This window comes from Pelodiscus sinensis, chromosome 10 (genome assembly GCF_052426305.1).
Source record: "Pelodiscus sinensis isolate ZL-2025 chromosome 10, ASM5242630v1, whole genome shotgun sequence".
Lineage (NCBI taxonomy): Eukaryota > Metazoa > Chordata > Testudines > Trionychidae > Pelodiscus > Pelodiscus sinensis.
The window spans coordinates 3,767,217-3,789,893 of NC_143061.1; the positions used below are offsets into that span (position 1 = coordinate 3,767,217).

The 22,677-nt window shown below is 49.9% G+C and overlaps 1 protein-coding gene across 6 annotated transcripts in view; it reads right to left on the reverse strand.

Moving 5' to 3' along the window:
* The window catches only part of LPP (LIM domain containing preferred translocation partner in lipoma), a 558,558-nt gene that overhangs the window by 73,987 nt on the left and 461,894 nt on the right, over positions 1-22,677 (reverse strand). For all 6 annotated transcript variants that reach the window (XM_075938236.2, XM_075938238.2, XM_075938235.2 and 3 more), the window contains one exon: positions 2,782-2,951. In XM_075938236.2, the coding sequence (XP_075794351.2) occupies positions 2,782-2,951 (170 nt within the window). The remainder of the gene's footprint in view (positions 1-2,781; positions 2,952-22,677) is intronic.

The following is a 22,677-nucleotide window of genomic DNA, read 5'->3' on the forward strand; positions in this document are numbered from 1 at the left end:
GAAACATGGAAAACAATTTTTAATTGTTCAGAAACTTGCATTTCATTTGCCCGTGGCCTGACGCTGCAGAAAAGCACGGTGCAGGCACTCAAAGTGAGCTATCGGAAAGAGCAAACAGTTCCTGGTCCATAAATCTGGATGAGGCAAACACATTTCATCTTCTTTCAAATTGCAGAGGCAGCATGATTTAGTGATTTGAGTCTTGGAATAGAAGCCAAGAACTTCTGGGACTGGAATCACAGGTGGTAGAAATTGGGGGAGCTCTCTTAAGCTATGCGCATTTATGCCAGCTGAGAATTTGGCCTCCACTTTCGAAGACTGATTCAATCTCTGATTTGCTGTGCAGGTCCTGGCACATCACTCAGACCTCGACTCAGCAAAGCACATAATGTAAAACTGACTTTCAAGGAGATTTAGACTCTGGAGTTGTTTTCAAAATTGCACGTACGCTCTGAAGTCAGTGAGGCACATTCTGAAAATACACCCCGATACCCCGTTTCAGACAATAGGCCTTAGGTTAGATAGACATCTGTCAGGGATGGTGTAGACGGAGCTTGATCCTGCCTTGAGGGCGGGGGGCTGGACATGACCTCTTGAGGTCCCTTCCAGTCCTATTATTCTATGATTCTATGATTCTAGGTGTGTGCTTAAAGTCAAGCATGTGCTTAACGGCTGCTGAATCAGGTGCCACGCTCTTAGTTCCAGTTTCCCCATCTGGATGTTTAAAATCACTGCCCATATTTGTGTAATGCTACAGATAGGTAACACCATTGATGTTGTTTTCACATCAGCAAGAGACTGGATTCCCAGGAGTATTTTGTGCCAAGCCTTTAAGCTTCTTTTTTTGGTGGACTGCGAAGGTGAATATTTAAGGGACACTCCCCCCAAATCATTTCAAAGAAGCTATAAAAATATAAACTTTATCCTTTCGTCTGTGTTCAAAGCGGCAGTGTGGAATTTACTATTGCAGATGCAGCCAAGCAATTATCATTGCGTTATCCCTTAAAAAGATAGAAGATACATTTGAAAGCAGATGAGGAACAAAATCCTACTGTATTTTTCCTCTCATCCTTTTTATCTCCCAACCTAGGAAGTTTACTGAAGCCTTGCCAACGATTCACTCAGGCTAATGAAGTGTATACGTAATGGGATTAAATAATCTCAACCCATTCTTATAGCGGCTAATGCAGATGTTCTCCCAAACTAAAGCAGATGCGCAGTGAAGAAATCATGCCTGATTTAGAAAAAATGTATTAACCGACCAGCAGATCCCAACCTGAAGTCAATGAGACATTTCACTTCAGAGATATCAAGGACTGACCGGAGTGCGTCACGACACCCCCTTGCAATGAATTGCGCTCTTCTCCCACGGGCGAACACAGGTGCCCCCAAATGAACCTTAAAATGTGATGGCACAATAATTTTAATGCAAACATTAAAAGGAGAAATGGCTTTAAAAGCACATATTCAATCAAAAAGTCATTTCTTTTCTAAGAGACAATTAACAGAGACCGTCTTCCACAGCCACCGGAAATAAGGCCGAGTCAATCCTCCATAATTACATTCAACATTTCAGCAATAATCTCCCTGCAAAGGACCTGTAGCCATCGCAAGAAATAATGAGGCATGGTTACCAAGCTCGGAAGTCGTAATGATAATAACCAATAAAAAGTGACGAAAGAACGACACCAAGGAATTAAAGCTTTTGAGCAAGTAACAAATGGGACTCCCTGATTTTGGGAGCTGCTCAACCCTCATTTCTTCCTGACACCCACTCAATGCCCTGCAGGATTGGCTGGGAAGCTTGCAAAGAAAACGGGAAGTTGGAGGCTTAGTTATCATGGCTGTAAGCCTCCCCTTGGAATCAGGTGCGAATAAACTGAGCACTAGTTGACAAAACCCAGCGTGGACAGAAAGGGTTCTAGGAATTAGAGCGAGATCTACACAAAACCCACTCATTTTCAGCGATATTCTGCTGCTTTACTTATTCTAAAAGCGGGGATTGGAACAATTTTTTGCACCCAAATGCCAAAATACCAGGGCATGGTAACTGCTGGTTCTTTAACGACAGGCGACTGTTGATTTTAATGCCGCCATCAAAAGGATAAATGCTTTTTAACGCACGTATTCGATCCAAAAAAATCATTTCATTTCTGAGAGCCAATTAATAGGGGACCGTCCGCCACAATCACCGTAAATAAGGCCGAATCAATCCTCCATTATTATATTCAAAAGAAGGGGTGAGCTTCAAAAGGCATCTGGATTCAAAGGCCCGTGAAATGAATGGATGGGCTCCTACTGTTTTCAGAGGGCAGTGGAGGGGGCTTAAAGTGTGGATGCTATTCAGTGGCTTTTATCTTCCTGTTGGATTGCAAAGTTACATCCCGATTCTTCAGTCTAATCTCTCCTTCAGTGGGAGTTTTGCTTACGCACAGACTTCAGAATCAAGTTTCTGACAGTGGGAAGCTTTTGGGAACAGGGCTTTCTCCTAAGAGTGCTGTTATTTCTGTTCACAGCCAGGCTTAGATTATCACAACAAAAAAGTCTTTCTGATTTGGCACATTTGTGTCAAGACTTGGCTGGAAACCAGAAATCATGGGCAGGAAGGGAAAGGGCTTAAATACACTTTTTTGGAGTATCGTGGGTGGGGCTGTTCTTACTCGATCCAAACTGAGTAGCTCACTTTTAACAACGCCGCAGTGTAAAGCAGGGAGGGAGCATCAGCGGGTGTCTGATCTGGGAAGGTTTGCATGTAGGGTGAAAACGAGCTTCGGCACTTACAATGTAGCAGGGTTCGCAGTACGCTTTCTTCTCCACCGCATAGAAAGGCTGGCCTCGGAGCTTGTTACCACAGGTCATGCAGGTAAAACATTCCACGTGGAACACTTGGTCCATGGCGGTGCACCCGGTGCCTTCCCCGACAACATTCTCGCCACAGCGGGCACAGCGGCCTGGGGGAGGTAGGGGAGAGAAGAGACATCACCGTTATCTCACACAGGTGCATACGGGGGTGTAAGGGTGCTCTCGAGGTCCAGAATGTCACAACATCACCAAGTACAATTCCCACCCTCACTCACAAAGAACAATCACTAGGAGGAGGGCTGGCTCCAGATTTGCACATTCAAGGCACGTCCTTACTTAGCAGAGGATCGACAGTCCGGAGGTCGATCTTCTGGCGTTCCATTTAGCGGGTCTAGTCTACACCCCCTAAATCGAACGCTGAGAGCAACTCCCACCGGCATCAGGTACTCCTCCTCTGGCGAGGAGTAAGGGAAGCCAACAGGAGCGTTTGCTCCCATTGGCCTCCCGCTGTGTGGATGCTGCCAAGGCTTGGCTTAAGGTAAGCCGACTCCAGCGACGTATTTTGCGTAGCTGGAGTTGCGTACCTTAAGCTGACCTGCCTGGTCTAGTGTAGCCAGACCCCAGACAGCTCTGGGGCTAGGCCCCAGGCATTGGTGCCTTTCACTCATACGTCATCAGCTCTACTGCAGCCCATACCAATGGGGACGGACGTTGTCCCCTATGAGAAGCTGCTTGGTGGTCTCCGTGAGTGACCTAGAGCAGTATTGCTATTGTGGAGCTCGGAAAAGACATTAAGGACTGAAGGGCTGCCAAGTTTGCGACACCAATCTCTCACTGCGGGCTGACAGTGCTACCGACACAGACACCACCGGGCACAGAGACAATGCGGGGCAGGCCTGGATCACGGAGCAGGCTGGGAGAGGCTGAAGCTGAAATGTTTGGTGGGAGGGAGGCTGAGGAAAGTAGCTGGGCTTAGGAGGAAGTGCCCTTCTGAAAAGAAGCCTATGCACAGAACATGCCAAGGGGAAGATACTCAATGCAGTGAGTGGAAAGCACCGCTCCGAGAGGCACCCGCTGCTCAGTCCCGCTCTGATGTTCCACGCGACCGATTGCTGGTGTCCCACCCCACTAGCAGTCAGTGTAGAAAATGATTTACCTCAGACCTGCAGAATTATGGAGCAGAGAGAGTACCAGGTTCCCAGCTAGTGAAAACCAGCAGAATTGACAGAGCAATAAATCACTTACAGTAGGGTGACCAGACATGCCGATAGAACTGAGACCATCCCGATATTAGGGGCTTTGTCCTAAACAGACAACTATGTCTCCCTGCCACACATAAAAGTGGCCTGTTTTTTTCACATTTGCTCTGTGGTCATGCTAATTTACAGCAGCTTTGGTTTCCACCTCCCTAAAGAAGGCGATTTCACGAGCACACCCTAGTTTACCGCAGCCACGTCTACATTAGGAAACGATTTTGAAATAACTACATTTGATTTAATAACTCCCAATTTAACAAAATCCAACTGGCATGTCCACGCTACGGGGAAGTCTGGAAATGAGTCTGAAGCAGGCTCCGTGAATGTGGACGTGCCACCTTGGACATTAGAGCCCCAGGAAGCACTGGGGAGTCATTCGTTTGAATAACTCCGGGGAGCCGTTATTTCGAAAGAGCGGCACCGGCACGTCCACACAACGGCTATTTTGAAACATCTATTTTGGAATTAGCGTTACTCCTGAGGAAAAGCAGGACTCCAGATACTGAATTCCACAGCTGGTTATTTCGAAATAATGGGTTTGGACACGCCACATATAAATTCGACCTGGGGGGAGGGGATACTTTGAAATAAAGTCCTAGTGTAGACCAAGACTGCAGGAATAATTTCAATGTCCCTTCTTTTTAGTCTTGTCAGACATAATTATTTATCCTTTTTATTACCAGCCACCCAGTCATGGGTCAGGACAACGTGGTGCTAGGTGATGTACAGACACCGAACAAAACCATGCTCTCGGTGCCAAAAGACTTCCAATTTAAATACAAGACAAGAGACGACAGACAGACAGATGGGGTGGGGGAGCAGAAGCGAACAGTGGAATAACAGCTGCATCGCACATCTGGGACTTGGCAGGTTGCTAGGGAGGTGAAGGCTATGAAAAGAGAGCAAGAAGAGCCAGTAGCTAGCTGTTCAAGGCCCTGAAAAGGTACCACACTTGGGGTGTGTCTAGACTACAGAGTTTTGTCGACAAAAGTGGACTTTTGTCGACAAAACTATACCTGCGTCTACACTACCGCTGAGTTCTATCGACATAACGTCGACAGAACTCAGCAGTTTTGTCGACGCTGGTAAACCTCATTTTACGAGGCATAACGCCTTCTGTCGACAGAGTTCTGTCGACAGAAGGTGTTATTACATGTAAACTGTCCTTGCGTCTACACTGCCATGTTGACAAAGCAGCTTGCTTTGTCGACAGAACTGAATGTAGTGTAGACGCTCTTTGTCGACAGAAGCTTTGTCGACAGTATCTGTCGACAAAACTCTGTAGTCTAGACGTACCCATAGACTTTAATGATGTCTTTTCCCATAAGGGCCAGGCTACGGAACGTGCACTGATTTAAAGGATTGTGTGTTATCTGTTTTAAAAATAATTGTAAAGATTAATCCAAAAATCAGCCTGTTCGATTGTCCGGGGGGTTTGAACTTTCTGCTGCTGTGCAATGGAACAGACGACGACATGACGACCCCAGCATTTACAGCTCCTTCACTGCCCATCCCAAACGTGTGCACGGGAACAGCTGCCGTGTACGGCAAGAGCATTTCTGTAGCAAGCAAAGGGATTCTGGAGTATAACGCATGGAAGGCACTTTAAGATCCTTCAGGAGAAGAGGTAAGGCGATGGTTGAGATCTCTTACGAGCCTGCAGAGGAGCCCAAATCATTCTTGTCTGTGAAGTGGCATCTGCGCACTTGGCACTGTATGAGACACATAACACAGACTGCTGCCGAGAGCTTGAGGTCTGAGCAACTAGATAATAGGCAGCATGTTTAAAACAAACAAAAGGACGTTTATCTTCATGCAGCGCACAGTCAACCTGTGGAACTCCTTGCCAGAGGATGTTGTGAAGGCCAGGACTTTAACAAGGTTCAAAAAAGAACTAGATAAATTCCTGGAGGTTAGGTCCATCAATGGCTATTAGCCAGGATGAGTAGGAATGGTGTCTCCAGCCTCTGTTTGTCAGAGGCTGGGACTGGTGACAGGGGAGGGATCGATGGATGATTCCCTGCTCTGTTCACTCCCTCTGGGGCTCCTGGCAGTGGCCACTGTGGGCAGACAGGACACTGGGCTGGATGCACCTTTGGCCTGACCCAGTCTGACCGTTCTTATGTTCTCTGTGGAAGAGAGCAGCTAGGAGCACAAAGGGAAGCCCAGCTGGGGCGAAGAAATAGATTTTTTTTTGGTTTAAAGCTTGGCTTTGTGTCTCATTCACTCTTGGTACCCTGATTCACAGCCCCTCGCTCTAACGACTTCGCTATGCTTCCGGGGACGTTCCTTATTGGGAGAGGAGTCAGTTAGCCCAGCGTTTTTCTCAGGACCCCGTTGAAGAAAACTGTTGGTGCCGCGACCCCACATCCTGTGACTGGAGTGGAGGTTCCGGGGTGGGGCTTTGGGGCGCAGGAGGGGGCTCCAGATTTGGGGGGCAGGGCTGGGGCAGGAGGGGCTTACCTTGAACGGCTCCCAGTCAGTGGTCCAGGAAAGAGGGGAGGGCTAAGGCAGCTTCCTGCCTCTCCTGGCACCGCAGAGCAGGCTGCCCCCAGAAGCAGCCAGCAGCAGGTCCCAGCCAATGGGAGTGTGGAGTTAGTGCTCCGGGCAGGGGCAGTGCACGGAGCCCTGCGCTCTCCCCCCACCTAGGAACTAGGCCTGCTACAACCGCTTCTGGGGTGCAGCACAGTCTGCGGTGGCAGGACAGGCAGGGAGTTGCTTCAGCCCCCCCCACTGCTCCCCTGATCCTCCGGCAGCACTGAGCCCCAGTGCCTGACACCCCACCACCCAGCGCTGGGGCGCGACCCATTGTTCGAAAACCCCTGCGCTAGGGTGCTCTGAGTGCTAGAAAGTTCCCTAATAGGGAGGGCCACAGAGCCGCGTCTGCAGCAAGGAGACAGGCAAAACCGACTAGCTGCACTACGAGGTCTTTCAGCTCCTGTCGCTGGGCGGACAAAGCCAGGACTGCGCGGTGGTCTCCACCAAAGTGCTTGCGCCGCGCTGCTGTAATATGCAGCGACGTCGGGGGCCGGTAAGATCTCTCTCTCTCTAGCCCACGACATTGAAAGCCATTAGCGTATTACTGCACACACTGCGCTTGCAGAGGGAATGTTCTCCAGGGGAATTTCACCTCCCCTGGGCACAGTTCTCTGATCATCCGGTATCATTTTTATGAGGCATTTGGACTCACATTAACACGAGGAGCCCATGCACTTGAATATCTGTCCTCCCTGTGCGAAGTGTATCACTTCCGTCACCTGCAGAAAGCTCTTTGCAGGACGCTTTTCCAGTCAGGGCTCTGGAGGGGGAGGCAGGAAATCTGGGGTCCTCTCTCATCTGACTCGTGTGAACTTTGGGCAAGCTCCACAAAGGGAGCGAGCTAAGATGGACACTTGGCTTCCCAGAGGAGTCCTTAGCCCCTTAGGGGTGTCAGGCACCTCCGACTGGGACGCAGACGCCAGCATGCTCAGTGGAGGGCTGCCTAAAAACCAAGGAGAGGGCTAAACCCTGATCCTCAAGAATGACTCAGGGGTCTCTCTTTGGTCCCCTTACACACCTGCCTCTGTTCAGGATTCATAGCCATCAACCCTGCCCTGGAACTAGACTCCCAACCCACGTCAACTCCCATCCCCCCGTGGTTAGAGCACTCACCCATGTCGGGGACACCTGGATTCAAATCCCCAACCTGCCTACACTGGTGCAGAGATTTGAACCCGGGCTCTCACGTCACTATTCCAGGGGCGACCGTGGTTGTTTGGAAGGTTTTCTGCCAGGACTTCTGCTGTTCTAGCTCTCTCGGGCCCAAAGAGCTTTAGAGTATGTCTATATTTGCACCCTCTTTTGAGAGAGGAAGGCAAATGAAGACATTCGAAATTGCAAATGAAGCCGAGATTTAAAAATCCCGTGCTTCATTTGCATATTGACGTTATGGTGCTATTTCGAAATAGCGCTATTTCGAAATAACAGACGCTGTTAAGACGCGGTTATTTTGAGAGAAAACCCTTCTCTCAAAATAACTGGTACATCTCACTGTTTGAGGAATAAGGGTTATTTCGAGAGACGGCTTTTCTCTCGAAATAACCGTGTCTTAACACCATCTGTTATTTCAAAATAGCGCCACAACGCAAATATGCAAATGAAGCGCAGGATATTTAAATACCGACTTTATTTGCAATTTTGAATGTCTTCATTTGCATCCCTCTCTCGAAAGAGGGTGCAAGTGTAGACATACCCTTAGGGTTTTACCACAGAAATTCCCACCTAAGTACTAGCAGAGCCTAATCTATCTTAATTTACTGGCAGGGCCAGCTTTTACCCATGGCTACAGCGAGAGGGTGCCCCTGGAACCAGTCACATGACCCAGCTGAAGGGCCAAAAGACTTTTTCATATACAGGTGTGCAACCCGTAATGCTGCGGGATAGCTGCATGAGGTCCAACACACAGGCTGTATGCTGGGAATCAGGAGATGGAAGGTCTGATCCCAGCTCTCCTGTTGGTAGCCGGGCGAGTAAGTCACTTAAGCCAAAACTTTCAATTCTGGGAACCTAAAGATGGCGGTTGATCTATACTGAGACATATAAGTCAATAGAAGTGCCTTGATTTTCATAGAATCACAGAATCCCAGGGCTGGCAGAGACCTTTGGAGTCATTGAGACCAGCCCCTGCCCAAAGAAGGACCAACCCAACTCAATCATCCCAGCCAGGGCTTGGTCAAGCTGGGACTGAAACACCTCTAGGGATGGAGATTCCACCCCCTCCCTAGGGAACCCATCCCAGTGCTTCACCACCCGCCTAGGGAAATAGTTTGCCCTAATCTCCAACCTAGACCTCCCCCACTGCGACTTGAGACCATTGCTCCTCATTCTGTCATCTGCCCCCACTGAGAACAGCCTCTCGCCATCCTCTTTGGAACCCCCCTTCAGGAAGCTGAAGGCTGCTCTCAAATCCCCCCTCACTTTTCTCATAATAATGAGGTAAATAAGCCCAAATTCCTCAGCCTCTCCTTGTAAGTCTTGTGCTCCAGCCCCCTCATCATTTTGGTTGCTCTCAATTGGACCCTCTCCAATGCATCCACATCTTTTGTGTAGTTCGGGGTCCAGAACTGGACACAGTACTCCAGATGTGGCCTCACCAGTGCCAAATAAAGGGGAATAATAATTTATCAAATTTTCAGGATTTGTGGGTTGCTGAATACTTCTGAACCCCCTCTGAAACCAGATACTTCTGGTTAGTTATGTGCCTAAATACAGATTCAGGATCTCAGCTCTAGGCTTCCCTGTCTGAAAACACTGGCTGCTTTTGACGAAAGCAGTAGCCCTTGGGAAATCAATGGAATGGCAGGTGCTGAATACCATTCAACATATGGCCTGTTTTTGCTGAAATCTCGATGGTACAATCAGACTACAAGAATTAAAGATCAACCCATGTGACAGATCATGCGTATCTACCACCGTTGCTGCAAAGAACAAAGCTATACTTTTCCTGCGGGCCAATCACACATGGCCATCGCTAATTGTGCACACTTGGGTGTCTAGATTCACATCAGCTAAAGACCCTATGTTTCCTTTCTCGATATCCGCCCACTGTTAGCATCAGACCAAGTAATCTCTATACTAGAGTCCAAATAGTAGCACTGACCTGGATATGCAAAACGTGGAGAACCAACAGATTGCACACAAAGATTACAAAAATAACCTGCGAGGAAAAGAGTGGGCGGGCGTATTACAACAGCAGCGCAGAACAACATGACCCAGTTGCTTCTTACAGTGACCAAGCCACAGACAGGTCTAATATTAAACTTCACCGCGATGGAACTTTGCAAAGTCACCGTTTTCTCCCCCACTCCTCACTTCCTTTCCCCCAACGCCGCTAGGATGGGTTGTATCGGTGGCCACTCGTGCATGGAACAGGGGCAGCACCATCAGGGTATGCTCCTCCCATGCTGCCCTACTAATGGGCCTTTACCTGGAGGGAACAGCTTTTGAGGATGGAAGAAGGGCAGCTGAGTCTATGCCCATTGCGGGTTCTCTGAGGGGCTGCCAATGGCAGATGCCACCATGGCTGACAAGTTTGTCGGAGAACCACCAGGAAACTAGTGGAGAGCAACAGAACCAGCCTTTGCTTCTGTACCCAAATGAGCTCTCTGTTATACAAAGCACCGGTGCACTATGATTGGGAGGGTGGGGAAGCCCCAACTAAGCCTCATCCCCTGTTCCTACTGCTACTGCTTTCTCCCCCTCCCTCCACAACCTGATAGAGCTGGGGGAGGAGACCCCACGGGTCCCGGTCTTCCTCTTCTGCCATTATGGGAAGACTCTTCGTTTGGCCAAGAGGAATGAGAGAACACACAGCGGTGAGCAGTCACCATGATCAACCAACCCAAGACGTGATGCCTCTTTTAAACAGGACCTCTTGTTGTCTATCGCTAGCCATAGCAGTTCTGCCAAGGCGACCTCACGTTCTTGGACCAATATCTCTGCAGATCCGTTTCCCTTCTGCAAAACGGAGATAATGCTTCATGTGCCTGTCTTCTCTAGGCAGACTGGAAGTTCTCTGAGGCAGGGACAGACTCTCACTGTGGGTACAGTACTCAGCCAAAACAATATAAATAGTAATAATAATAATGAGGTAGAAAACACCTGACCCGTCACCTACCAAAGGCTTTCAATTCCTGCATTCAAAGAAATGTCCAGTTACCGTAGAGTACACCACCCGCTACTCAAAACAAGGTGATACCCCCGGATGCTTATTGATTACACTTAAATTTCCCTCAATCAACCCAACGTCCTCTCTGGTTTTCATTGCTTCTGGGACACAATAAATGAGAAGAAATCGTGTACCTTGCCTTCGCCCGAGTGTGCTACAGAACTGTTCATATGCAAATACATTGGACCAAATATCAAGCTAAAAGCTCCCCTGGCATCCTCAATACCCCGATATGGTCTCCAGTGCTATTTTCCTAATCATCTCTGCTTAGGCGCTCTCCAGCAACTGTGTTTTAGAGATTCGTGACACATCCTGCTTTGAGTCGGTTTTGAATTGGCTGGCAACGGATGTGGAAAAATCATTACTCCTAATGAAGAAATATTGATGAGAAAACAGCATTTTGAGGACGACGTTGACCATAAGTCAACAAAACAACAAGATTCCGGGGGTTTTCAAGCATGCCACAAACATCCGTTTATCCTCATGGCCCCAAGCGAGGTAGGCATGGTTACCCCCCAAAAAGAGTTCACTTTCTGGAAGATCGATGATGCGGCAGTTGATCTTCTAGAGTTTGATTTAGCTGGTATAGTAAAGACCCGCTAAATAGGATGCTGAGGGCACCCCTCTTGACACCAGAACTTCTACTCCTTGTGAGAAGTAAGGGAAGTTGATGGGAACGTTTCTCCCACTGCGGAGGCGGCGCTGAAGGTCGAATTAAAATACGTCGACTCCAGCTATGTCGTTATCGTAGCTGGAGTTCAACCTTCCAGGTAAGTACAGACCAGCCCTTAACACTTCTCAAAGAAAACAAGCACTATCGTTAGCTCTCAGAGAATGGAATGACTTGCCCAGGCCCTCCAATGCACTGGTGGTATAACTGAAGCTAGAACCCAGGCTCCCAATTCCCAACCTAAGGTTGTACTCAGTAGGCTACACTGCCTCCCTTAACGAAGAGGGCGGAGAGACATGCCAAGTCCATGCTGCGGTGGCAGAACTTCAAACAACACCCAGAGTTCCTGGCGCTCTAGTTAATGTTCTACTGGCTCATCCACACAACAGGCTCCTTGAGTTTGCCCCAACTGACATGAAGGGAAGCTTTGCTCATGGACAGGAGGAGGCTTGTCCAAATGGGGTCATGATAGTGAAGGCTGCCCTGGCTATGACCTCTCCCAAGCTAGTGCCACTGCATTCGAGGATGGTGGTGAGACGAGGGGCAGTCAAAGAAGACCACGGCCACTGCCACTCGCCTTCCTGCTCTCTGGGCCTTCTCGGTGCCCAGTTCTGCTGGGCCAGCTCTGCTGGTCTCCCCCAGCCAAGGCCCCAAGCTGAGATCCCTGCTCTTCCCTCCTCCTTGAGAGGCAGTACAGATACTGAACCTCTTCAGGTCCGAGGAGAATGCAGTTTTGGGCCCAGCTTCCTGGGGTATCCCTTCCCAGATGGGATCAACCCCCCAGTGAATTATCTGGGTGAGCCCCTTTAGCCATGAAAGGGGGAATGTGCATGCTGGTTGCTCCCCCCCCCCCCCCCCGGTAACAATTATTTACACTGCACTTGATAGCAAATAAAATTGATTTTCTTAAATACAGGCAGTCGGATCTGAGTGGTAATAGGTGAGAACAGGCAGAGCAACGTAGGTTACAAATCAAAAGAAACAAAACCACATAGCTAATTCGCCACTGAAACCTCAGGACAAACTTTTTCAAACTCCCTCTAAAACCTCTTTTCCAGCTGCCCCTCCATATTACCCTGGGGTCTTCGGCTCCTTCCTTCAGGTGCAGCCCAGCCAAAAGACCCAGGCCCCTGCTTTCCTATTCCTTTTTAAGGAACTGAGGCCACTCCCTACCAACCAGTGCCCAGACTTACGGACAAGAGAGAGTGTTTAACAATTGCTTATCAAGACACGAGGGCGTTTGCCTCTCATTCACACATTTAAACCCCACAAAGTATTCCCCACTTCCTAGTCTAATTTTACACACATCGAAGTCAGATAAACAGAACCAGCGGATCATGACATGAATACTGATGGGTTACATGACATCATTTGCTCAAAGCACCTTTGAGTTATGAATATTCATGTCCATAAGTCCCTTTCATAAAGCATGGGGGGGAGGGGAGGTCCGTCACAGGTAGCATGGGGCTGTCGGCAGCTCGTACTGCCATAACCTTCTCCCGGGTGGAATTCCCACTGTCGCAGACCCTGGGCATGCGTAAGCGTTCTCTCCTGAATGCTAGCCAACGGTAGCCATCTGTAGAGGCTCTGCCCTCGGGCTGCGGCTCCCAGCAGGCCTGACAATGGCTTTCTACACTGCAGGAGAGCTGTGTTCATATTGGGGATGTTAACAGGTAACCAGTTAACCAGTTACCCGGGTAATGGTTAACTGGTACCCAGGGAGCAGTCCCACCAGCCTTCCATGTCTGGAAGCAGCCAAGTTGAAGCAGCCTCGACGCACGATGAGGGGCCACTCCAGCCCACCCATGACAGGTGAGGTGGCCACTCCAGTGCAGCCGGCCTGGAATAGTTGCACCCCCTCCCCACCCCTTTTAAATCAGTTAACCAGTTAAACTTAACATTTAACCCATTCACTAATACAAGAGGATTTTAAATCCCTAGTTCCTACCTCAGCCCTGTTGGGTGTGCACCACTCAAGTTCTTTCGCCTTGAGGGCTTTGGGGTGAACCTAGCAGTAGTGACTAGCGATCAGCCTGATTTTAGACACCTTCTCAGGGAGTGACTTGGTGCTTGGTATTATTCCTCACTGAATAACAACGCCCCTCCCGCCCAGAATCAGCTGTCACTTCTGAAAGTCTTGATTTTGTACTGTGCGTGATAAAAATCCCCGATGCATCCCGCCGGAGTTTGTGAGGGATTCGCCATTGGTTTGACGGGAAGCAAGATCGGGCCTCTCAAAGTTTAGCACCTCAAATTTTGGCCTCTCAAATTTCTAGTCAGTTTTAACTTAAAATGATAGGTCAGTTACATAAATGCCAGCTATGACGAATCAAATTATACAAAAAGTTCTCTGACACGTCCCTCTACTCCCCTCCCCAACCTGTCCTATTGGGGGGTTTTTTAATTCCGATTTCACGGCCAATATTCATCTCTTGGCAGTGAACTCATTGTGCCAGAGCACTGCACAGAAGTTTCATCAGCTGACAGTTGCCGGTCAGACCTATTGCTCGTCTTACGCAACATTTGGACGTCAGACAGATTCCTCCGAATCCGCTGCTTTGGCGGACGCCCGTGAACACGCCTCGTTCAGAGCTGCCGGGTGCTTTGAGGCATGATGTAACACTCCATGAATTGACTCCAGAGCTGCAATTCGACTGCTGAGCACTTTCCTGTGTCCTCTCATGTCATCTGAACGATGCATCAGGTCTTTGCAATGACCCTTCTCACCACTACCCGGAACAGCTATGCTTGCGCATTGTTTTCACCCCCCCCGCCCCCATCACCGATTATCTCACCTCACTTTCCTTCAAACCAGATACATTTCCAGTGAGCCTTGGGGGGAGAGAGAGGGTCTCAGCCCACTCACCCCCTATGATTTAACAGCAAGTGCAGGGCAAAGAGGAGGCCTTGTGTTACTCACACTTCATGGGGGTTTGCTGTGGTGTGGCAGCCATGTTGCTCCCAGGAGATGAGGGAGACATGGAGGCAGACGGAGCCTCTCTGATTGACCTGACCTCTGTCGGTGAGAGAAGGTTCAAGCCCTTCGATCTCTTTCCTCACCTCCGAGGGGCTCGAAAGCTTGTTTTCGGCCACCAACCGAAGCGGGCCCGATCTCCTTCCCCCGCCTCGCGTCTCAGCCTTCACGATACTTTCCCGGAGACTTTTCCATGCTGCTCAGCCAATGCACCGATCCCAGCAGCTCAGAAGCGTCGATGGATGGATCCTCACGCCACCCCTGGAAGTGCTGCTCCAGAGGCGGAGGGCACGGTGCCATCCCACGAACGGCTCCAGGAGAGACGTGCGTAAGTGCATGCAAACCTGATCCCGACGCCCCAGCAGGCAGGAGGAACGCACTTCCTGCCACACGGTGCTGTCGCCACACGGCTCCTGGGCAATCTGCCAGAGGAAGGAGGATGGGAAGTGCCCCCCTTTGATTTAACTGCCGCATTAGGAGGGAGCTAGCCCCGTGTCCCCTGGAACAGCGGCACTGCAATCTTCACTGCCTCTCACGCAGTGGGGAACAGCTCCTCGACTCTAACTCCTCTCTCTCCCATGTGCCACGCAAGGCTCCAGGACAGGTTCTCCCAGCGGTTTGACTCGGCAGAACACACTTAGCAGCATGGCCACCAGTTATTTCCCCAAACCCCCGCGCCCAGGACGGGGCCGTGGTCCAAAGGTCAGCTGGGGACTTGAGCATTCTTAGGGATCGAGGAATCTAAAAGGGCATCACAGGGGGGGGGGGGGGGAATTGTTCTCCTTGGTCTCTGAGGACAGGACAAGGAACAATGGGCTTAAATTGCAGCAAGGGAGGTTGAGGTTGGACATTAGGAAAAACTTCCCAACTGTCAGGGTGGTGAAACACGGGAATAAATTGCCCAGGGAGGTCGTGGATTCTCCATCTCTGGAGATATTGAAGAGCAGGTTGGACAGACACCTGTCAGGGATGGTCTAGAGATGGTACTGGGTCCTGCCGTGAGGACTGGACTCAATGACCTCTTGAGGTCCCTTCCAGTTCTTGTATTCTGTGATTCCTCACGTCCGTCTCGGGTCCGGGCGAGTCGGTTTTAGACACAAGTGCCACCTGCAAAGTTTGGATCTGGATTTCCCACAAAGCTCGGGGTTCTTCTGCGCTGCGCTGCTGGTGAGGACCCTCGTCCCTGCTGCGATGCAGGAAACCGGTTGCTTTTTTGTGCCCAGCTGGTTATTTGCTAGTCCCCTGAAGCTGGCAGCCTGCAGCGGGCCTCCCAGCCCAGTGGGGGTCAGTGACGCTCTACAGTACGTGGCTTAAGACTCACTTATTGCAGCCTGCTCTGGTTTTTATTCTCGTCTCACTTCGGGGCAGATGTTTTGCCATTTGCAAAGTGGTTGGATTAGAGTCTCAGCGTAACATCTTGAGATGGAAAAAAAAATAACTCAGGAAACCTCCTCTGCTGACCGATCACGGACATTCAGAGGACGGAACAAGACGTACTTGATTTCCTTTAATGCTGATGAACGGCTCCTAACTGACACAGATAGATCAAAGCACTCCATCCACAGAGCAGCCACCGCATGGGAAACAGCAGAGAAAGCTTCCTTACAGTGCTTGGCCAAGGATGCTTTATCTCTGGCAAGGGAGGACTACCCCCAAAAAGGATGAGAGGGATGGAGGCCAACCTTAACTCCCCAGTCATTAGGGATCTAACCTGAATTGAAACAGGTGACCGACCAGGTGATCAAATATAAATGGAAATTTTAGACGGGATCTATACACTGGCAGATTGGAAAGAGGCAAATACGGCTGATGAAAAATATGAACCAGGAAAGATTTATTTTCTTTGATGTTTCTCTCCATGCAATTCTTAGTTTTGCACTGGACGATGCTGGATTTTTTTTTGTTTTCGTTCAAAATAGGTTGGAAAAAAGCCCACTTTGAAAAAAATTCCCCACCCCCACCTGAAACAGAGAAGGGTGGGGAAGAGAAGTGAGAGGAAGTAGGGGCGGGGGAAAAAAACACTTCTTGCTTTCTTCTTCCCCATCTTCCTTTCCCAGTTTGAAAAAAAAAGGAGAGAAAAACTGCTTCAAAGTTTCAGTGAAAAAACGACTATTTTCGGCAGAAATGATTGCTCAGAAGAAACGGCTGCTACTTAGGGCTTACGGCAACTGCTGACGGGGAAGAGGAACAGAGCGGCGAGGAGAATGGATTTTTTTGGCTGCCGAGAGCCAACTCCAAGTCAACAGTTTGTAATTTTTGGCAAACCAAAAATTGCTTGGGGCTGAACAAAACACTTGGTTTTGATGTGGAGCAGCTTTGAAAAATGATGGTGCCTTTGAAAAAAAAAAAAGTAGATCAAAGGGAATCGAATAATAAAAAACATGATTTTGGCTCCTATAATCAAAATGTTTCGTTTCGAAAACACGGGCATGAAATGTACCAACTTCTGGGAGATTTTTGTTTTGGTTCCTCCACCAAAAACAACAACAACAACAAAAAACCAAAACAAAAACCAATTCAGCAAAAATTATTTGGGAAATGTCACAGTATAAGCGAACCTGCATCGCCCCGTCCCGGACAAAAGTTTCAGCCGAAAGAAAAAATCTGACTTTACTCAGAAGGAAACCTTCTCAGGAGCAAATTATCCTATCACTGCTACCAGGGAGTTTCTTGCACCTTACAATGAAGCAGCTGGTGCTAGGCGCTGCCAGGAAAAGGATAGTGGAGTAGATGGATTTTATGTTTGAGCCACCCTGTAAATTTCTCTGCACCACTCCGGACCCCAGGTACCAAGCCACTGAGCCATGGCCCTTTGCACTTACATTTTCAGAAATCTAATTTCAAAACCGACTCTTGAAACAGAAAGAACAAACAACAGAGAAACAAGTGTCTGGCTAAAAAGCTTGGTTGAAACGTGTGTGATGGAAATCTCTCTCCTCCCCCACCCCTTTGGAGGAGGGGGTGGATTTCTGGGCATTTCCCTTGTCTGCGGGGGACCTTCTCTGAAATTCTGCACACGACCTCAGGATCCTCTTTCGGGGAGCCACAAAAATACGTCTCTGGTGCTGGTGTAGCAGCGGAAGTCCCAGCTGCTGAGCAGGCAGCGGCTCGGGGCTCTGGCTTTCCCATCCGATGCCAGGCACAGCTGTACGCGAAAGGCGCTGGCTCAGCGCTCTGACACAGCAAGGAGCTTCTACTTCCTGGTAGGCAGTAGTGGGTGGTTCTAAGGGACAGAATCCTAGAATCCCAGGGCTGGAAGAGACCTCAAGAGCCATCGAGTTCAGCCCCCTGCCCAAAGCAGGACCAGCCCAACTCAACCATCCCAGCCAGGGCTTTGTCAAGCCAGGATTTAAACACCTCTAGGGATGGAGATTCCACCCCTCCCTAGGGAACCTGTCCCAGTGCTTCACCACCCGCCTAGGGAAACAGTTTTCCCTAATATCCAACCTAGACCTCCCCCACTGCGACTTGAGCCCATTGCTCCTCATTCTGTCCCCAGCGAGAACAGCCCCTCCCCATACTCTTTGGTTCCCCCTTGATGCGACACCCATCCCCACTGCGAGCGGGAGTCACAATGTAGCGCAAAACTCTGAGGCCCCCTCCTCGGTGCCTAACGATTTGCAGGTCTCCCACCCCCCCTAGGAGGGTAATAACCCCAGTCTGCAGGGCGCAGAGTGACAAATATTTCCCCTCCACCACCAGGCCACCATGGAAGACCTGCCATTAGTGCACTGGTTAGGCAGGAAGCTGTCTGTGCAACTTGGCCATATCAGACCTACAGATCCCACCGGATGCTGACTCTGGCCCTTGGGCCAGCTCCTGGTCTCCAGCTGTAAGTCCCGACTCTGGCTCTGTCCTTCGACCTGACTTGGTTCTGACTCTTGACTGTTCCACCAGCTCCCAACTCCTACTCCAATGACCAAGCCCTGGTCTGACCACGCGGCATGGCTCCTGGTCCGACCCGCCCTGGCCAGACCGTCCACATCCCAGCTGTGATAAAGGTACCAGTGTCCAGGTGCGCCGAGGCCGAAGACACAAGAGTCCCAGATTCAGACAGAAACCCGAGCACCTTTGGGGATACCAGGCTGAGAACCGCGCTGCTGGGCAGATGACAACGAACACCTCAGACTGTCCACGAGCAGGGCTGGTCCGTCCATAGAGGGGAACTAGGTGGTCGCCAAGTTAAATGGGGCGCCAAATGGTGGTGCAATAGCATTGAGGGGTTTGAAGGTGGGGGCGCCGATTGCCTGGTTCGCCTAGGGCGCCAGTCGCTGGCTGCTAGTCCAGGGCCGCCCCTGTCGAGGGACCAGCTTTCCAGCCCACGGTGGGGAACGGACTGATTTCAACCGTTCATCCCAAAGCCACCTGAGGCAAGGCACTCCCAGTATTATCTGCATTGCCCGAGCACCGAGGAGCCTAGACACGCGCCAGCATCCGTGAGCGAGAGACCATAACACCAGAACAAACAGAGCTTACAGGAAACCCTCTGATTCGCGGCATCACTAGCTCCGACTTTGCCTATTCGGGCACATATTCGGGTGGGTCTCCTGACCTGGCCTGGATGGAGTAGCAGGAGCCAGGAACCATGAGGAGCTCCCAGCAGCTCCCGGCCCCTGTGGTGAGTTTGCAAGCCACACAGAGCTTGCCGCAGAGACCAGGGGCCACGGCTCCCAGGATTCATGAATGGCGAGGGTTTCTCTGTTGCAAAACTCTTCCCCTTCCTCCCCAAACCAATCAGTTCATCTCCTCCAGGCAAGGCCCGTCAGCGTTCACGCAGCTCACTGGACCACTGCTGAGTCTCCACAGGTGCCTCCCCCTGGCTAGACAGCCGGGCAGGCAGGTGGCGGGAAGCCAGGTTCGCTGCAGCCTCCAGTCACTGGAGAGATGGAAGAGGCCGGCCACGGGTCGGAGACGCGAATTGCTGAATCAGCAATTTTTTTCTCTGCCCGTTACTCCTGCCTGTCCACCTGCCTGGGGGGGACCAGAAGGAGAAATGTCGCCGAGGCAGAAAATAAGGGAGCAAAAAGACTTGCTGCTGGGCGGTCAGGCCCCCAAACGCTTTCAGGCCAGGGACTGTCGAAGGAGTGTAAGGGTGTTAGACGTGCAAGCCCCCCTGAGTTTCAGGGGGACACCGGATTCCTTTGGAAAGGAATCCACACAGCAGTGCCAGGTGCCGAGGCATTTCTGCACCCCCACTGCCCGCAAAGTAAACTGACTCCATCATGCAGCTTTGACCCCCCCGACCTGCCCTCTGACACAAACCCGTTTCCCTTCAGCCTAACGTTTGTCTCCCCAAACCTCTGAGCCGCTCCTAACAGCTGCCCGGCTTCTCTTTACACCAGACAGATGTTTCCTTCTTTCCCATCCAGGCCTGAGGTTCTGACTCTCCACTGGTGCAAGACACGAGAGCTTTATCCAATTGAAAAAGAGGAGGCTATAGCCTTTGGAAAGGGACACACACCGCTTGGTTTAGCTTCGGCAAGGCCCATCCCTTAACACCACACCAGCATTACGGGGCGAGAGTTTCTTGAAGGTAGTTATTTGATGGCATTAAAAATTGTATTACAGAAGACTCTCGATTTTACGACCTTTGCTTATCTGACATTCTGTTTTATCCGACCTGCCGCCCACCGTCATGTGCCGCCCGCCAACGTGACGAATAAGAATGCAGCATGTACAACAGCCAATCACAATCAGCGCTGCACACCCCCACCACGCACGAGTGCAGTCGTACTTTCGTTTGATGTTTATTTTTTCATTCGAATGAGTAATAAATTGAGTTTATACATATTTATACCCATGTTTTTTATTAGTAGTCCATAGTAGCCGACATTTCTGCTATCCGACCACCCTCTGGTCCTGTATAGATCAGATAATCGAGACTCTACTGTAATTATAATTGTGAGTCACCTCTGAGAGTTAGATTGATCGTGTGAAGGGAACAGGCTCTTATTGGCGGAGGGAGACGGGAAAATGGGTAGCAATAATTGGCCAAAGCATTTTTAAAATGATCTCCCTGTAGCACATCCAGTCTATGCAGAGGACATGGGGGACACCGATGAAACCTAACAGCAAAAGGCACAGCTACTATCATCCGTCTGTCGTCACATGCTGCTTGCTTGCTGAAAAAGTTCAGCTTTGGGGTCAAAACTTCCAATGCTTGGTCTCAGCTCAGAGACCAACTCTCTGGAAAAGCTAGACTCTAGCAGCTCAGTGACGAGGAGATAAACTCTGTAGCGCAGACAAAGCTGAAGTGAGAAAACTGCACCAGTTATAAACTTGTGTAGTTGTAATTAAGACTTAAGTTTATTCTCCTTTATTCGGCTCTGGGGAGGCCACATCTGGAGTGTTGTGTCCAGTTCTGGGCCCCCCACTATAGAAAGGATGTGGACGCACTGGAGAGGGTCCAGCGGAGGGCAACAAAAATGATTCGGGTGCTGGAGCACATGACCTATGAGGAGAGGCCGAGGGATTTGGGTTTGTTTAGTCTGCAGAAGAGAAGAGTGAGGGGGGATTTGAGAGCAGCCTGCAACTCCCTGAAGGGGGGTTCCAAAGAGGATGGAGAGAGGCTGCTCTCAGTGGGGGCAGGTGGCAGAACAAGGAGCAATGGTCTCAAGTGGCAGTGGGGGAGGTCTAGGTTGGAGATTAGGAAATACTATTTCCCTAGCCGGGTGGGGAAGCGCTGGGCTGGGTTCCCTAGGGAGGGGGTGGAATCTCCATCCCTAAAGGTCTTTAAGTCTTGGCTTGACAAAGCTCTGGCTGGGTTGATTTAGTTGGGATTGGTCCTGCCTTGGGTAGAAGGCTGGACTTGATGACCTTCTGAATCTCTTCTATGATTCTATGATTCTGAGTGTGTGTGTGTGTGTGTGGACACAGTCAGTTTGGGCTGGCTTAAAGCTATTGCTAATTATCTTAAACTAAACCGATCTAAAAACGAGTCATCTTGTAGTACCTTAGGGTATGTCTACACTACCACCCTAGTTCGAACTAGGGTGGTAATGTAGGCAACCGGAGTTGCAAATGAAGCCCGGGATTTGAATTTCCCGGGCTTCATTTGCATATTGCCGGGCACCGCCATTTTTAAATGTCCGCTACTGTGGACTCCGTGCCGCGCAGCTATACGCGGCACGGACTAGGTAGTTCGGATTAGGCTCCACGAGGAGTAACGGTAGTTCGGAATAGGAAGCCTAATCCGAACTACCTAGTCCGTGCCGCGTGTAGCCGCGGGCACGGAGTCCGAACTAGCGGACATTTAAAAATGGCGGCGCCCGGCAATATGCAAATGAAGCCCGGGAAATCAAATCTCGGGCTTCATTTACAACTCCAGTTGCCTATATTACCACCCTAGTTCGAACTAGGGTGGTAGTGTAGACATACCCTTTGAAACTCTAGTATCATGAATTTTCGTGGCCCATGAAAGCTCATGATACTACATATATATTTTGTTAATCTCGCAGGTGCCACAGGCCGACATGTTTAAACTGACCTAAGCCATTCCTAAACTGATCCGAGTTTTCCCCAGGATGGTGTGTACCACCTTAACTGAACTCAATTCAAATTTTCACTTTCACTAAAAGTGGTGCATCTTTTGTGTGTGTGTGTGTGTGTGTTGACAAGTCACATAGGCTGGTGCCGGGAAGCTATTAGTCATACTGTAAAATCAACTAGCTGGATGGCAGAATTTTGTCCGAGTGAAAAGTTATGGCTTGTTGCAGCTTGTATCCAAAACAGAAAAGGGAAGCCCCGTAAGGCTCAATTTGGATTAAATAAAACAGTGACTCACATGCACCAAATGGGTTGTGAGATTCAGAACAGTTTGGTCACATTTTTCTATTTGTAAATGGTTTTTCCTTTCCACAAGCCTTCCGTTTTCGGCCCTGGCATGGACCAAGAGCACTCAAACACAGCACGCAAGTCAGGGCCTGGGAAGTCCACAATCCAGTTTCTAGAACAGAGAGCTGCAGCAACTTTCGAGTTCGTTTCACATCTGCATCCAAACGCCACCACGCATGCTCCGAGCCTGCGGCTCCTGTCTCTGGGTTTCAGCACTCCAGCACCACTTACAAGGAAAACCAAACCCTTTGTTTCCCACTACAAGGCGCAGATGGTATGAAATAAACACAAATGCTGACCGTGTTTTGGAAAGATACTTCTCTAGCTAAGATGTGGCAAACGCCTACACAAGGAACAGCTATGGGGAAGGGCGGAGGGCTAGCAGGGGATGCTGCTGGCCGAAAGAGGAGCAAAATCAGTCGGAATATGCCGAAAG